The sequence below is a fragment of the Mytilus californianus genome, unplaced genomic scaffold, assembly GCF_021869535.1.
Source record: "Mytilus californianus isolate M0D057914Y unplaced genomic scaffold, xbMytCali1.0.p SCAF_5, whole genome shotgun sequence".
Lineage (NCBI taxonomy): Eukaryota > Metazoa > Mollusca > Bivalvia > Mytilida > Mytilidae > Mytilus > Mytilus californianus.
Genome location: NW_026262701.1, coordinates 660,858 through 680,162, shown reverse-complemented (window position 1 = coordinate 680,162; position 19,305 = coordinate 660,858). Strand labels below are relative to the sequence as shown.

Sequence of the window (19,305 nt, the reverse complement as noted above, 5' to 3'; positions counted from 1 at the left end):
ATGGTAGAAATAAGCAGATTTATAAGCATGATAATTAAGGTAGTAGGATGAAAGCAAATATAAAAAAAAATGAAAGCTACAGTATGCGTGATTAAAAGCTAGTAAAACGCATAGCATAAAATATCAAAGATAGGATATGATCTAAATGGTAAAATTTAACCCCAAAAAATTTGTTTATTTTAGGTATGATTCAATTTTATAATTCGTTCAAATTTCATTTTTCGTCACTTTTTGTAAGTAAATTTAAGAATTGTATTTTAATCATATGATTTTTTAGCTAAAGCGAAAATTGGGGATGGGATCGGGTTTATTTGGACACAATTTAGCAAAGTCAAAATGTCTGCTCCCATGAACAATATTGGACTTGAAGTTTATTGGACATAAAGAAGTCTGCTAACTTCCATGAACTAACATGTGTAAGGTTTTAAGATGACACTAATTAACTGCAAACAAGTCCAATACAACCAATATTCAAATTTTTCCACAAAGAATAGCAATAGTCTTAAAAATATATGTGTGAAATCGTGCTTCATCTACCTTCTGGATCCTGTTTAGGGTTAGGGTTTGTTTTTTGTAATTGAGGGAGTTAGCTATGGATAAGGGTTGATTTAAGGTTCATCAGAAGATATTGTCAAATACGGCTGTGTTTCACTATACAAAATTCGTGGACATAAATTTTATTATATATTGATCATGTTGATTATAAAAAAGATGTGGTATGATTGCCAATGAGACAACTCTCCACAAGAGACCAAATAACACAGAAATTAACAACTATAGGTCGCTGTATGGCCTTGAACAATGAGCAAACCCCATACCGCATAGTCAGCTAATAAAGGCCCCAAAATGACAAATGTAGAACAAACGTGAAAACTAACGGCCTAATTTAGGTACAAAATAAGGCCACACCAATTTGATTAATAGTTCTTTGGAATTTCCCGCTCCTGTTTTGGAGAAATTGACTTTTCAATAAAAAAATTTCTCAGTCAGAATAATGCATGTGAATGTGGTGACAGGTATTTTAAGGGAATATTTTAATACATTGAGATCTAAATGCATAGCAATCAGGGTTCGACATTAACTTTTATACCAACTTGTCCAGTTGGGCAAGTGCCCTATTACTTTTACTTGTCCGAAAGTGAAATCTACATGCCCAAACTTGTACATGCTATTTTTGTGGTTGTAATGTAGTACATGCAGATAAAATATAGTTATCATGTATATGGGGTGTGTAAATTGATTATGGAGTATGAAAATATACTATGAGGCATATATGAGCCGAGGAGGGAGGGAAAAGATCGATGAATATACGGGAATTGGATTATTTACATAGAGATACTTATTTCATAATAATTTATCTAAGAAATGCCATTTCAAATAACCCTTCTTGATAAACTGACAACAACTGACAAATTTGTTAAAGTTTAATTTCATTTTCTCTTTCAAGCTTTTACGTTTTTCCATCTTAGGGAAATACACATCCGATGTCAAATTATAAAGTTAGAACAACGAAAATAGCCCTCTGCTTTCCATTGGTCGGTGGGAATAACACATGCGTCGGAAACGCCTGAGTGGTGTCCCGATGGATAACGATAATGGCGAAGCAACGCCGCGGCCGCCTGATTGGCCAATATTTTTAAACGTGATCTATTTTTGGTAAAATGGGGAATTCAGTGCGAACAATTGACGAAATATACGCATTGAAGGGGGGTTAAGACCACTTTACTCGACCGTGCGGTGTTATCACTGAGTAATCTATGGACAAAACAACAGACACTATTGATTTTGTGAAATTTTAATCATATAACACTTTTTTTCACTTGCCCGATCGGACAACCAAGATGATGTTTTTACTTGTCCGAATACGGCATTAGCTTGCCCCGGGCAATCGGACAACCGTAAGTGTCGGACCCTGGCAATATGACTATCTTACTCATGATGAAGTTGAAATATTTCCCTCACTCATTATGTTGTGCCTTAATATGGATAAATAGTTCCAACTGGATGTCAAGCAGCCAATTAACAATCATTAACATATAATGAAAACAACTATATCAAAAAATATTTAATATTTTTCAGGGGCATTTTTGGGGATACATACCCAATATACATAATTTAACTTTATTCAACATACATTGTATGTCATTTACCTAACTTGCATAATTCGTCTTGTCAAACTGCTTCTGCTATGCTTCCTTAATATATATATATACATGTATGGATTTAAATGAAAATTCATGCAAACAAAGCTTATTTGACGAAAATAATCTAAATTAATAAACCATGAGACAAGAAAGTTGGGTATGGTACAGGCACCAATAAATCAAATTTTATGCATAAGGGCATGTTTCTCCTCGTTTTTCTATGAAGTAACCCAGTTTTAACATATACATTAATTCTAAATCGCACAATTAAAAAAAAATTATACCGCTCGCTTCACCTTTAAAGCACCCGCCTCATAAAAACTCATTTTCAAGAAAAAAATACAATCAAAAAAATTTCTCTTGCTCGTCTCATATTTTTTGGAGCTTTTGTCCGAAGAACTACAAATCAAATTGGTGTGGCCTTATAAATAAAAAACAAATATGCAAGACCGCAACAAACGACAACCACTAAATTACAGGCTCCTGGCTTGGGACAGGCACATACAGAATTTGGCGGGGTTAAACTAGTTTGAAGGCGCCAATCATCCCCTTAACCTGCGACAGTGGTGTAAAAGTACAACATAAGAACAAACTATAAAAATCAGTTGAAAAAGGCTTAACTCATCAGATGGATACAAATAGAAATACATCTAACAAAAACACAGAGTGGACGTGAACGGGTACTTATACATCCCCACAACAAAAAGACACTATGTACAGATCTGAGAGTACTCGCAGTTACCATGGTTACTGACAGCTAGTTCAAAGCCAATAACAACTAATAAAAAAAAATCAGTAATTACCAGCCTCATGTTATATTACAATACGGATACAGTAACAGATAATTCCATTTACAAAATAAATAGTCCATAAGAAAGTGTCACAGCAAAAAAATAAAATTAGCCTTACAGTACATCATTATTATTTGGAAGTCCTACCAATCAAGGTGGCCATTTAAGGGCAAGATTTATTAAAATGTAATTATTCATAAAATGATAAAAAAAACTTATAAATTATTTGATAAGACAATAAAGGTTCATTAAAATAATAATTGTATTAAAACTTTTAATGCAATCATAAAAAAAGGGGTTTCCCCTTGGACAATTTCTTTTTTTGCCAACCCCTTTCGCCTAAACAATATTTTGTTCACCACTCTCAACTTATTTTGGCAACTAGCCTAAACAGATTTTTGTTTAGGGCCTGTTTTCCTTCTTTCTAACAATCAAATCCAGTTTGCAGCTTTATTGTTTATTTTATTATTATTCTACATATCTATTATATTATTATTCTACATAATCAATTTTATAACTTATGTTGTAATAAGATAAGATGAAGATATTTTATTTTCCAAATTAGGTCCCCAGGATGTAATCTTTACAACATATGGTATTTTACATGTTCATATAACGATGTGAAGTACCTTGTTCAAAACAATTATTTCTATCAAAGTTGTTATAACAATCCTTTAGGTGACATGTGAAGCCTTTTTACCACACATTTTCGTTAAACAATACAATTAATACCTTTAATAATTAGTTCATTGTTGTCGATTGCTATCAAATGCCTTCAGCATGTTTAGCTGATTATTGATTTTGTGTCAAAAATCGATATGTGTGACGAGTTAAATGTGAAGTCCGATAAACCTGAAACAAAATTAACAAGATGGACGAAGTCAAACCGTTATATTTCTTTCGCCAATCTTGATTTTTAATCGCCACAATTATATATTTTTTCGCAAAATGCGAAGATGATGACTGCCAGTGGAAACCCTGATAAAAATAGAAATGTCAGCATTAATTTAATACATTTTTAAAGCGTTGAGGATATCAAGCTAGATTTGGAGAATGAGGCCCAAGAACACAGTTCTTTCGTAGTGCATAGACAAAAAACGCAAATTATAAAAAATTGCACCTGCCCTATTCAAAAAAGATTTGTACAGTGTATTGCACTATGTTTGGGATAAATTATATCAAAATTATAGAAAACTCTATCAGCTCTAACTCAAAATATGGACAATTTAATGTTAAGGGGTCTATAATTCAGTTTGACAGCATCAGACATTCTAATTTTTGACCTTTTCAAACTGGACCAATTCACTACTTTACCTAAAACGTCCCAAATTATTTTAACATGTAATTTCATCCCCCTGCTTACTATTTTATGCATAAATTATATAAAGAAATAAATGTGGAAGGTGTATGAAAAAAAAAAGTTGTACACTGTCCACACTAGCTAGGGACTCTATTTGTAGACAACAAAAATCAAAGGACAATAACTGTCCTAGGACCATGAGAGACAACTCAACCATTACTGGGAGTAGTATACTGTCAATATATTATGTCCCAGATCATCAATCTCATTAAAATAGAGATTCAGTGTTCATGCAGCATTGCTTCCATTACAAGGATCTGATTGATTGATGGTGATTTCTTTATGCCACATCATACAAGGATCTGAAAACGCTCCATTCTACTTTCTGTTTTAACAAACTTACGCTCCAATTTTGGCCACAATCATCATTAGGGTATATTGTTCAAAAAAATGTGTCGGATGACCTCACCCACTAACTAACATGGCCGTCATGGCTAAACATAACAAAAGGGTAAAATGCAAGTTTTGTTTATTATCTTGAACCAGCTATACATAGAGAAAATCTGACAGGGTCAGAAATGATCAGAATGATGAGATCTACCAATTGTCTGTTTCCATCAAAACTGTCTGCTGACTTCTTATAGGAGATATTGCCCTTAAATGACGAATTCTACAAATTTTTTTTTCATTTTTGCCTATTATCTTGAAAATTAAAATAGATAGAGAGAAACTTTGAAAGCAAAAATGATCAGCAAGATAAGACCTACAAATACATCATTGTGGTACTCTACAGTGGTAGAAATCGTCAGAAGACTCCTTATTGGAGTCATAGCCCTTTAAGGTAAATTTAGGGGGGATGTCGTAAATTAAAGTCCGTAGAATTTTTGAATAATTTGTCAAAATGTAGCTATATCATGCTTTTTATCAAAATATAATAAAAAGTATGGATCACAGGGCTTTTTTTCACGCTAAAGGTTGCATTTCTGTAAATATTGACAATGTAATTTCCCATAGGAACTCCTTTTACAGCTAAAACTGTACCACTTTTACTCCTTTTACGGCTAAAACTGTACCACTTTTACTATGAAGTTTTGAAAAAAATCATATCCTAGAATGGAAAGTTCATATGCACTACAATTTTTTTCAAAGGTCAAAATATAGGGCTGTGCAGCATATTTTCAACGATTATATGCCCCGAACTTCTAAGAGTTTAAACTAACACTAAATTTCTTAACTATCCCTACCTTGACTGTAGGATTACCACAGATTTCTATATAGACAATATGCATATGTATATTTACTGGTAACATTCCCAAGTTATGTCTCTATGAGATGAAACCTAGAGATCATAACTGGGAACCAGTATGTAAACAAAATTAATTATCTATGAATATTCTATATCTCCCCAAAATAGGCGTGGTTTTAGAAACAGCTGTATTTACAAAGTGCAACCTATACAAACATTTATTCCAATAGAAAACTCTCTAAAAACACTTTTTCTCACATTTATACTTATTTATCAGAATTATAGCCTTAAAGAAATCACTGCATAAACTCTAAGTTTTCTTTTACTGTTCATTTGATACCCCCTCCCCTGTTTCAATTTTTTAAAGAATTTGAAAACAAGACTTTAATTATTGCCAGCTTACCCTATTTGCATGTTTTCTGACATGAAATGCCTAGAACCTGTTTAAAACTGTTCTGATAACATATTGAAAGCATTTCAGAACACTGTAAATGTTATGTTTAGCAGTCAATCATTCCAACATTCAAGATTATATAAAGTATCAAATCCTGCCTGTGTCTCCAGTCCACATTTTACTGTATGCCTATTTGTCAATGAAAATTCACAATTTCTGCCTCAAATGGTCAGTTTAGAATGTCTTGTCACAACAGTATCATCTCTAACCATATATCTGACATAATTTAGCTAATATATGAGCTATAAGTGTTAAAACAAAGCCATATTTGCAATAGTTGTATGTATGCAGATACCAGTCTGAAGTATAAATTCACTTAAAATGTTATAGAAATGACTGCTAACATCTAATTTTTGCATAACTTCCAAGCACAGTTATTGTTTTCTATATAAAGACCTTTAAAATCATAAAATCATAGCATTTACAAGTTAAATTATTTGTTTTATGACCCAGGGGGTAGGCAATTTTCTCTGTTTTTTGCCCCTGGGGCCTCAAATTTCCTAAATTATTCTGCTGTTTCTAGCAATATGGAATATTTAGTACATATTCAGGATAGAACACACTATTGTAAGTTTTGTTGAGATATTTTTGTATTTCTAGCTTGTATTTTTTATGCCGTGGGGACAAAAAAGCAGATTTAGGCGTTACGGCTTACTTTCGGGTTATCGACAGGACAAAAACACCCCACAAATAATATTCAGGAAGGATCTATGAGTTTCAATGACTGCGAAGAGTAAATATTAACACTTCTAAACAATTTAACTTACAAATATGCATATTAAAGTAAACTATGCATACTGTATACTGTGAATTTATGCTGAGTCATCATAGTTAAAGCCCAGGATTTTCTCAATCTTCATGAAATATTTATAAAACTTCATATTTTAGTTAATTTCTTTTAAAATCTGTGAGATAAACCAAATTTGGTTAAATTCTGTATGTTCTCTTTTTTTACCCTATATAGGTTGCATTTCTGTAAATATTGACAATGCAATTTCCCATAGGAACTCCTTTTATACGGCTAAAACTGTACCACTTTTACTATGAAGTTTTGAAAAAAATCATATCCTAGAATGGAAAGTTCATATGCACTACAATTTTTTTTCAAAGGTCAAAATATAGGGCTGTGCGGCATATTTTCAACTTTTATATGCCACGAACTTCTAAGAGTTTAAACTAACACTAAATTTCTTAACTATCCCTACCTTGACTGTAGGATTACCACAGATTTCTATATAGACAAGCAGAAAAAGTAAAAAATGGAGACACAGGACTCATTTTCTTGCTGTATATAATAAAATAGGTAAATTCATAACACATTCTTTTATAAAACTTACTTTATCTGAGTCTCCCCTTATGTGGCAAAGTTGAAAAAATTGAATCAAACAAAAATATTCTGTTTATTGTAAAATACAGCTGTAAAATATGATAAAACACATAATTAGGGCCCTGCCGAATGGCGGTAGCCCTATAGTGATCAGTCTGTCCGTCCGTCTGTCCGTCCGTAACAAATTGTGTCCGCTATATATCTAGAGAACCGTTATGATTTCAAAGTTTATACTTGACATGTATATTAACCAACACCAGAGGGTGTGTCATAATGTATGTACAACTTCCTAGGTCAAAGGTCAAGGTCAAAACCTTTGGTTTTAGTTGACAACCTCATGTCCTATGGTAAAGATCGTGTCCGCTCTATATCTTGAGAACCGTTATGATTTCAAAGTTTATACTTGCCATGTATATAAACCAACACCAGAGGGTGTGTCATAATTCATGTACAACTTCCTAGGTCAAAGGTCAAGGTCAAAAACTTTGGTTTCAGTTGACAACTCCATGTCCAATGATAAAGATACAAATTTTTTACCACACATTATTCACAGCGGGGCCCACAGAGATGGCTCCCATCTCAATGATATCTAGTTTTTTATATTAACGTGAAAAGTCTTACACATGAATTACATACTACTCTAGAAATTTTGCACATTTTATTAAAGATCTAGACCGATTGTTATCTGCTCTTTCAAAATCCAAGATGGAGGAAGACACCCCAGCTACCTTAATGATGATTTTTATTATTTTTTGCGTTTTTTCCTGATATCTGAAAAACTTCAAAAGATAGATAAATGTAGAAACTTTGATAAGCAAAAATGAACAGCAAATACATTTCATTGTTGAAATGATCTGACAAACATTTATTGGAGTTATTGCCCTTAAATAATCCTTACTCCTTGAGAGGTGTCACTCAAGGTAATCTGATAGTTCCTAAGCCAAAAGCTGAGCTATTTAAGAAATCTTTTGCTTATTCTGGATCAGTGTTATGGAATGGACTACCACACAAAATGCATAAAGCTCAAAACACTTATACTTTTAAACAAAGTATCAAGAAGTACTTAACACAGTCCTGATAAGATTATGTTTTCTACAATGTATTTGTATATTCTTTTATTTTTATTTTTATTTGATTTTTTGACTATGTGTGCATCTTGAACAGCCTTATATCTTTTCATGTTAGTAATATTACATTGAACTAATTGACTGTAAATTAACTATGTGTAAATTTCTGTTTTTGATTGTATTGTAATTTGTATGTGAGGGCCTCAGGGAAGATTAGTTTATTGTAACTAACTGAGTTTACCCTCTTTAAATAAAGAATATGTTATTATTATTATTATTATTATTATTATTATAAATGACGAATTGCCAATTTTTGCGCTTTTGCCGAATATCTGAAAAACTATCATAGAAAAAAAGAAACTTAAATTATCAAAAATGATCAGCAGTACTAAATCTACAAATAAGTTAGCGTTGCCGAAATCGTCAGTCAACTCTTTTTTGGAGTTATTTCTCTTTAAAGATGATTTTTACCATGTTTACCAATATTTTACGTTTTTGCCTGTTATCTTGAAAATTATAAAAGATGGATAGACACTATAAATAGCAAAAATGATCAGCAAGACAAGATCTACAACTAAGTCAAATTTTGCTAAAATCGTTAACAGACTCTTTATAGGAGTGATTGTCCATAGATGACACTTATTTTTACCCTTTTTATTGTTTTGGGCAAAAACTAAAGAAGGTGGACAGAAACTGTAAAAAGAAAAAAATGACCAGCAATACAAGATCAACAAAAAAGAGATTTTTGTCACAAGTTCTATTCTTGTTCACAATGTTGGAGAGTATCCATGGTAAAAAAATGCACATAGACCTAGGTGAGCAAAGAAGGCTCTTAAGAGCCTTTTGTTTGTATTGATACCCACCTTCAAAAATTTTAAGGCAGAAATTTGATTGGTTAATACATGTATAAAATTTATCAGAACAGAAAGTAGGACGCAGTGTTGTCAGATCCTTGTTAGCGAAGCATGAAGACAGGATGTAGTCTTCACACTTAACCACAGGCTCAGCAGCCAAGGCTTGTAAAATTGCTTTAGGGGCCTGTAAAAATCATCTCTACAGGCCAACAGAATCTAACTAAAATTTTCCAAAAAAATAAGCTCTGGGCCTGTTGATTTAAAGTTTATCGTGAAGACTGAGGATTTGTATTTTAATCAGATTGCCCAGATCATTGTCGTCTTATTTCAGATTTTGGGTTTGATTATGGAATGAATCATAATTTACTCTAAGTTCTGATATTATATTTAATATGTGTTTTAAAACATTTGTAACAATTGTAGTTAATTGTAATTATTGACATGAAAAAAAAGAGGGACAATGGATATCTGCACACAACAATAAACAAAAATTGTGTGTCCGAGTGGACCAGTATCAAATGATTTCAGTTGTTTGTTTATTTAACCATCTTCTACAAGCTTGAATGAAAAGGAATCTTAAAATCAAAATAAGTTTTTAATTTTTTGAAACACACAATGCATAGAACTTTTATATAAACATGATAAAGGTCCTGATAAATGCCTACAACAATTTGCAGGTGCACAGGTTTATCTGTACTAGTAATTTCTATGATGCAATCATGCCCATAATTGTCAATAGCTTCTAAGGAACTTTATCATAGCCCTTTATGGGTGTGGTCCCTTTAAAGATAAATGAAGGGAGACTAGTATCATTTTTGTCTCGCCTACAATGAAAGTCGATGAAAGGACATAGTAGTTGCTTTTCTGGCGACAAAGGCATCAACAATTGTTAAGTTTTCTGATTAAGTTAGTTTGAAAGGAACTGTTCGTGATAGATCATTGAATTTAATATAAGGTTGCATTACTATCAGTACATATCAGTTTGATGACTATTTTGAGGCCCTACCCCCTAGGTCATGGTCCAGTGGCTTTGAATTAATTAGCAATTTTCAATGTTAAGTTTTCTGCTTAAGTCAGTTTGATAAGAACTACTTGTGATAGATCAATGATATTTTGTATAAAGTTGCATTACTATCAGTGTATATCAGTTTGACAACTATTTTGACGACTATTTTGATTTTTGAGGCCCGGCCCATTAAAACATGGTACAGTGACTTTGAATCAATTAGCAATTTTCAATGTTAAGTCTTATTCTTTAGTTAGATTGATAGAAACTACTTACAATAGACAACGATATTTTCTATAAAGTTACATTACTGTTTGTACATCTCAGTTTGTTGACCATTTTCAGGCCCTGCCCACAAGATCATGGTCCAGCGACTTTGAATTAATTTAAATGTTGCTGTCCATCAGATTGTCTTTTTCTGTATTTTATGCCGACAGGCGAGACATATCTCTGTGACAACAGTTTATCATTAGTTTTTAAGGTTCACCATAACCATAACCTTTTATAAAAAAAAATGACCATGTTAACACCACATGATTTACTAAAAGTACAGTACATGTAAGTGCAAACACTGATACCTTTTGGGTGTCCCTATACATATATGAGAGTACCCCATATGATCCCTTAATTTTACTACTGTACATGAGGGGGGCACTTTGTGTGTGAGTGTGAGAATATACAAACCAGCAGCTCTTTTCACAAAAAATCTTACTTTAAAAATTGATTTTAAGTTATACTGAAATTTTCATAACGTATGATTATTTTTTTTCGTAAGATTTTTTGTGAAAAGGGTCGCTGTTAAACAAAGTTTTAAGGCTGATAGGACCTAGATATATAATCTAGAGTTGTGCCCCTTTAATTACAAATGGAAAAATTGCTGAATTTTTTGTTTCAGTTTCTAACTTAAGTTCGCCTCAACCAAATGTTCTGAAACTTATACACAATGCTAATTACTGTGAATTCATTTATTTTCGTGGGTACCAATTTTCGTTGATTGAGGAATGCCTGTATTTTCGTGGATATTTGATTTCGTGGTTTTGCCAAAGTCTGCATACAAACCTATAAATAATTTGCAATTCGTTGAACATTTAAATTTGTGGTTCACCTGTACCCATGAAATCCACGAAAATTGGTATCCAACGAATAATAATGAATCCACAGTACCACAAAACTCAGATCAAGTACAAATTTGGGTAGCGTCACTTTTACTGTTCTTGATTTATATACCTTTATAATGATATATGCAAAAGGGGGCATCATCTGTGTCCCATGGACACAATCTCCATTTATTTGTTTCAGAAAAGTAAAGTCCCTCTTGGATTTTTATGTCCATTTTTGTCGAGCCTGCATAATTTATTTTGTGAAAGCGAGACATAGCGATCCTAGATTCTTTCGTCGGCGATGTCAACATTTAGATTAAATTTTTTGACATGATAAGTTTGTAATTATAAACCTTCATGGATTGTTATGAATCTTGAACAGAAGCTAATCTTCAAGACCAAGAAATAGCATCTAAAGAGAAAGTGAATTATGTTTTTAATTCTGTATTTTACTGATAAATGGACTCACTTTTTAAGTCAACATTACACTTTTACACTGACAGCAGCAATCGTAGGCAAGACACAGAGTTCCAGGGAACCCCTTATGAATTTTTTTGTCAATAAAGGTGTTGAAATAAACAAATTTGGTAAAATCTCAAAGATTATCTCAGGAAATCAGAAACTAAATATTCTAAGGAACTACAAATCAGAGCACCCTGAAACTTGATATCAAACTTCATAGGAGCATGCTTTAGTGTGTGACGCATTTTCAAATCCATTGCTCATCAACTTCCTGTTTATGGAATACTTAAAACGTGGGTCACATTAGTGAGCAATTGCTCACATGTCAACTTGTTTTAGTTTGGTTGCTGTCTCATTGACATGATATACCACACATTTCTTTTAATTTATACTGTTAAAAAGATGTTGAAAAGACCACATACATGTAATGTTGAATGTGAGGGACCGTTTTAACTGAACAGTAAACTTACCTATAGCAAAATACTTTGATGTTAACATGACAGCTGGATTGTGGTCATCCTTGAATAAGAAAAGCCAGGCTTGAAATTGAAATTGTTACAAGTGACATTTAATAAAAATATTGGTTATTCTATAATATAATAATCTATATATCAGTCTAATCACTATTTCTTACAATGAAATAGAGGAATTAAATGATTTGGATTAGAACATGCAGGGTTTTGTCCTTCTGAAAGTTCCTCCAAGGTTAAATATTCACACATCATTGAGATCCCTGAACCTCTAAAGTTAGATTCATGAAAAAGAATGTTTTAATTGTTTATCACCTCCAACTTTCCCCCTTTAAAATGTAACATAAATGAAATGAAAAATAAGAAGACTCAAGAATTAAAAAGGTTTTTATTTTATTTTTTCAGGACTTAGTTTTGTTGTCTAATTGATTTGAAACAAGAAATGGGTTCATCTAGAAATACAAAGAAGAGGAAGAATGTTGGGAGAAAAAAACTTGGCAAAGTTGATGATCTTAATGACAGTACATGTAATCATGGTAATGGTGAAACAGAAGTAAACAAAATTCTGTTAGCACATAATGACAGCTTAGAAGAAGAATTTCCTCAGAATACAGAAAGTTATAATGATGATATGGACCAGAATGAAGAAAACTATGAATACTATAACGATTACTATGGGTATGAGGAAGACTGTGAGGAAACCCAAAGTTTTGGCATGGGTGTTGAACCAGAAACTCTGGAAGTTTTAAAAAACATCATCCTTGATTTAATTTCTGACACTAGAAAGTCTGAAATGATATCCCGTGATGCTGAACGATATTTGGCATCCATATTAGGCCTTTGTGATATAGAACAAAGAAAAGAAATGATGAAAGTGAGAAATAAGAACCATAACCCACTATCTTTGGCTTGTAAGTTAAAAAATGTAGACTTAGTAAAGTTTTTAGTGGAGCATTGTGATGCAAATGTTGATGGTGAATCAGATGACCTGAAGGGGAAGCCTTTGTTTTGTGCAGTAGCAAATGGGGATGAAGATATTGTGCACTATTTACTTGAATGTAATGCTGATGTTGGTATAGACATTGGGAAAAACTGTAATTGTCTAATGCTTGCCATGATGGTATTCCCACCAGAAATATTTCCAGTATTTGGATATAAACACCCAGATGACTCTGGAAACCAAACTAAAAGTCAGGAGTTAAAAGAAGCAGTGGACATGGGATTCTGTCATAAAGTGGAGATTGTTAAAATGCTGGTAGATAAAGGGGCTGTGGAAAAATGCTCAGAGAGACAACTATTTGATATCTTGACTGCTGCTTTTGATGAAACAAAAGAATTTTACAAAACCTCACTTCAGTTTTTGCTTGATAAAGTTCCAGTAGATTTTGGCAATGTTAGGAATGTAGAAGGTTTGTCAGTATTTGGATACGAGATGATTCACAGGGGAAGTTCTATGTCAGGTTACCTAGAACCTTACTTAGAGAATATAAACAATATAAATGATGCTAATCTACTCAAATTTCAATCAGCCATTGAAAACTGTGATAGCACTGAAGAACATGTTGATTCTGTTTTAGGATCATTTAATATTGATAAGGACTCCAATGAAATTGTCCAGTGTGACAAATTAGATGAAAAGTTAGATGCTAAGTATGTTCATCCGATTCTGTATCTAGCTTCATCTGGAGACACCATGTTATACCATAAATGTTTACTCATGCCAGATATACCTCTCCACGTTAAAATAGAAAGTCTGGAAGTGTTTGGGACATACTGCTGTACTTCAAATTATTTTGCTGATGCTGTTCAATGTTGGAAAGCTGCTGATGAAATAAGGAGACAAAAATGTGTCCGTGTCACAAGAAATAAAATGTACAAAACAACATCAAATGATGCAGAAAGTATGTCGAAATGGGAAACCGAGGAACGTGCAAATGAAGAAGCCCGATCTCAGTTTTTGTCTTCTCTAAATCCCATTATGCCAACATTAATTATAGATCTTCTAGACACTGTGTCAAATTATTTCTCTCATGTAACCAAGAAAACTGTTCAGCTGGTTAAACATATCTTTAACGAACAAGTAAAAAAGGGGGAGGTTCCTGATTTGACTGACATATCTACCCATTCTTCCTTCGGATGGCACCTTGGTAAAAGCCAGGCAGGAAAGTCAATAGACACACGCTTGGCAATCCTACTTAAAAGTGCTCAGATTCATGAGAGTGTGATTGGTTATGGAGATTTCAGAACATTTTTGGCATATAAGAATCTGGCTGAAGAACTGGACAAGGAAGATAGAGTTAGACAATTGGCTACATTCATAACTTATAGTTTTCCATATTTCATTCAATTTCTACCGAATGAAGAAATTTTAGACAAAAAATATTTCTGTAAATGGTTTATCTTAAAATTGGTCGACATTGTTACCAATGAGAATCACCGTTCACTGTTGTCTTTTGAAACTTTAATGTCAATATGGAAATGTTTTTTCTTAGAATGTTGTGTGACTCCAAGAAGTCAGAGAAAATTCATAGAATTTGCATCATTGCTTGTGATGATGAAGATTATGAATAGACAAAAGAAGACCTTTGAAGAAACAAAGAGATTTTCCCAGTTTATGAGACAAGTTATTCAGGCTGATCTTAGAAATTTATATGGTCAAACAATACTTCATTATGCTGTACCAACTCTGTCCGATGATACTATAGATTCATGGATGCCATATTTGGAATACAAGAAAAGTTCATTGACTGATGAATTTTGTGGATCATTGGAAATGATAGAGTTATTGTTAACATTCGGAGCAGATCCTAACGCTTTTGATGATGAAGGAATGACTCCTTTACACTTTTGTTACTTTTTAATGTTAAAAGTTTCTGAGGAGCAGGGCACCAGCAGCCCTCAAGACATTATTAAAGCTCTTCTGGAAGGAGGTGCTCATCCAGATTGTGTAGATCAAACCAACCAATCACCAATAGATAATTCCCAGGATTCAGTAGTGCCGCTATGTCCAGTTGCTAACCGAACACTTCAATGTCTTGCCTCTGTGTCCATCGTAGATAATAATATTGGATACCATGAACATTTACCTCAACATCTAATACAGTTTGTTAAACTTCATCAGAGGAATGGGGAGCCTACATTTCAAAACTTTCCCGACCATTTATTTGGATTATCTCCTGATTGACCGTTAGACAGATCAAAAGTCATGTAAAGCATTGTAAAGTGTTGGGATTTTTTTTCTTTTTTACGTAGTTTATACATATTTAAATTTTTTCTAACCAATTGGTTCCATTTTATTCTTGATATGTAAAACAGCTGTGACTGAATAGGTTATGAAATGTACAAGTCTGTAAATTTCATAAACTTCCTCTGGATATCTGAGTGACCAAATGACCCAAGGGGCCAGATTAAGTTGTTGTCATTATTTGGTATCTAATTATAAGGTTAATATTGTGTGCAACCCTTTACTATTATATTTTAGATAAAAACTGCCTTACATTGATGGATTGATTTTAGTTGGATTTTGTGATACCTGCTCCACATCTCCTTTTAATAAGTCTCCTGAAAGAAGATGGGAAAGCTTTTTGTTCCATTTCATATTATTGTACTTTATATTGTTGTACATGTAAATGATAATACAGTTACAAACTATGTATCAGGTCCCACGCAACAGTCAAATGTTGGTGGTTGGTGTGGTCAGTTGGTGTGGTCAGTTGCACTGTCCAATATATTTGTGTGTAATTAAGGAAAAAGTATTGAATACTCAATCCTATGATTTTATAAAAAGAATGTCAAGATCTAGCTACTTTCCATTTTGATGATGAAATTGAGTTGTATATTGGCTGTTTTTCCTCTTCCTTTTCAGGAGTTATGGCCCTTCGTTGATTGAAAAATGGGTATTTATGTTGTTTCCTTGTAATAACTTGAAAGTAGAACAGTTCAACCAATCATTTGCAAATATAATATGCTGTTTCTCATCAAAATGGAGGCAAAACTCAATATTGTATATTTGCATTAGGGAGCTACTATTTGATTTTAATGGGAGGGGGGGGCTAAGATGAAAAATTTTGTCCTCCATTTTTTTTTTAGTTGTAATCTTTGTCCTGTCTTTTTATTTTTCACTCTATTCGGTCCTGCCTTTTTATGCCCCCGCCGTAGGGGAGGGGGCATTAAGTTTTACCCTTGTCCGTCTGTATGTCCCAAAGTTGGTTTCCGTTCTCTAACTTTAGTTTGCCTCAACCAAATGTTATGAAACTTATACACAATGCTTATTACCACAAAACACAGATCGAGTTTGAATTTTGGTGGCGTCACTATAACTGTTCTAGAGTTATGCACCTTTACAAATGGAAAAATTGCTGAATTTTTCGTTTCCGTTTTCTCACTTTAGTTTGCCTCAACCAAATGTTATGAAACTTATACACAATGCTAATTAGTAATTACCACAAAATACAGATCGAGTTTGAATTTTGGTGGTGTCACTTTTACCGTTCTAGAGTTATGCCTGTTTACAAATGGAAAAATTGCTGAATTTTTCGTTTCTGTTCTCTAACTTCAGTTAGCCTCAACCAAATGTTATGAGACTTATACACAATACTTATTACCACAAAACTCAGATCAAGTACAAATTTGGGTAGCGTCACTTTTACTGTTCTTCAGTTATGTCCCTTTATAACTTTATATGATATGCAAGCGGGGGCATCATCTGTGTCCCTAGGACACATTCCCCATTTATTTTTTATTAGTTTATTCTGACTTTTTTTTACATAAATTGTCATCCTGCCTTTTTTTTTTGCCAAATTGCTCATCCTGCCTTTTTTTTACTCAAAACTCCTGTCCTGCCTTTTTTTCAAATTTCATCTTAGCCCCCCCCCCCATAAAAATCAAATGGTAGCTCCCTTATAAACAACTAAACCAATCAATTTAAACCAAACTTGACTCAAATAATCATTTAGTGTCTAAACTTTTGATTTTAAATTAATTTCTGTATCAACCAACATGGCCTCCATTACTAAAAATTATCCTTAAGTGTCTAGACTGAGGGGTAATGTCCACATATTTATTTTTTTGAAAACTGCAGTAAATAGAAAATATTGATTGCAACACAGTTACCTACAAATCAGGATCTACTGAAGTCAATATTGTTAGTCTATTCAGTATTGGAGTTGTTGCCCTTTAATGACATTTAATTTTTTATTACCCTGAAGCCATACATGTACAGTTAAGAGAAAATAACCAACAAAATTGATACAATAAGTCATTGGTTGTTAATAAAGTGAGGACCAATATGAAAATAAGGAGATGTGGTATGATTGCCAATTAGACAACTATCCACCAAAGTTCAAATGAACTTGAAGGACATTGTACACCCTTTAATAATGAGAAAACCCATACCATATAGTTGGCTATAAAAGACCCTGACATGAAAAATATGAAACAATTCAATTAAAAAAACCAACAATTGATTGGTAGTGAAAAGGTGGGATGCTCCAAAGATTTGAAAATAACTCATTTGATTTCAGGAATAAATGCTAAAAAGCTGAAAATTAATATCAATATGACATGATTTTTTTGCTAGGTGAGCAATTCTGACTCAAAGGAGACTTTATTTTTTTAAATCAATTTGCTGTTTAAAGGTATATGAAATATAATGTAATATTTGTTCATTTTACAGTCTAGTCTGCTGTGTTATTAATATACAAATAAAATATTTGTTTTCTTACATTGTATTTATATTTATGTAATTTTTTAGCATAGTACAAAGTTTGATATGTTTTAAAATGTTGATGTGCTGAAATGAATCATTTTTATACGACCGCAAAACAATTTTTGTGGTCGTATATTGGTATGACGTTGGCGTCGTCGTCGTCGTCCGAAGACACATTAGTTTTCGCACTCTAACTTTAGTTTAAGTGAATGGATCTCTATGAAATTTTACCATAAGGTTCAATACCACAAAAGGAAGGTGGGGATTGATTTTGGGGGTTATGGTACCAACAGTTAAGGAATTAGGGGCCAAAAATAAGCATTTTTGTAACTTCCAGACATAACTTGTGTGTAAGTGTATGGATCTCTCTGACATTGTACCACAAGGTTCCATATCACAAAGGGAATGCTGGGATTGATTTTGGGGGTAATTGCCTCCAAATTTTAGGAATTAGGGGCCAAAAAGGGGCAAAAAAACAAGCATTTTTCTAGTTTCCAGACAATTACTTGTGTGTAAGTGTATGGATCTCTCTGACATTGTATCACAAGGTTCCATATCACAAAGGGAATGCTGGGATTGATTTTGGGGGTAATTGCCTCCATATTTTAGGAATTAGGGGCCAAAAAGGGGCAAAAAACAAGCATTTTTCTAGTTTCATGACAATAACTTGTGTGCAAGTGTATGGATCTTTATGAAATTGTACTACAAGGTTCCATATCACAAAGGGAAAGCTGGGTTTCAGTTTGGGGGTAATTGCCCAAAAAGTTTAGGAATAAGTGGCCAAAAAGGGGCCAAAAATAAGCATTTTTCTAGTTTCCAGACAATAACTTGTGTTCAAGTGTATGGATCTCTCTGAAATTGTACTGCAATGTACCATATCACAAAGGGAAGGCTGGGATTGATTTTGGGGGTAATTCCCTCAAAATTTTAGGAATTAGGGGCCATAAAAGGGCAAAAAAACAAACATTTTTCTAGTTTCAGGGCAATAACTTGTGTGTAAGTGTATGGATCTTTATGAAATTGTACTGCAAGGTTCCATATCACAAAGGGAAAGCTGGGTTTGAGTTTGGGGGTAATTGCCCTAAACGTTAAGGAATTTGGGGCCAAAAAGGGGCCAAAAAACAAGCATTTTTCTAGTTTCCAGACAATAACTTGTGTTCAAGTGTATGGATCTCTCTGAAATTGTACTGCAAGGTACCATACCACAAAGGGAAGGCTGGGATTGAGAAGGGGGTGATGAATAATAAGGGGGTTCAAAAAATTTGGGGGGGGATTTTTTTTTCCTTTTTTTTTCTTTAAAATTTTCTATTTTAAATTGGTTATTTCTGATTTATATATAAAAGCAAATAATAATGATATGGTTTTAATAGGTAAATT

The 19,305-nt window shown here is 33.1% G+C and overlaps 1 protein-coding gene across 1 annotated transcript; it reads left to right on the top strand.

Moving 5' to 3' along the window:
* The first annotated feature begins 330 nt into the window (after positions 1 to 330).
* LOC127700983 (uncharacterized) lies at positions 331 to 17,943 on the top strand. Its single transcript, XM_052204736.1, has 2 exons — positions 331 to 416; positions 12,627 to 17,943. Exon 2 carries the CDS (start codon positions 12,664 to 12,666, stop codon positions 15,403 to 15,405), a length of 2,742 nt encoding a protein of 913 aa, XP_052060696.1. The 5' UTR covers positions 331 to 416; positions 12,627 to 12,663; the 3' UTR covers positions 15,406 to 17,943.
* The last annotated feature ends 1,362 nt before the right edge of the window (positions 17,944 to 19,305 follow it).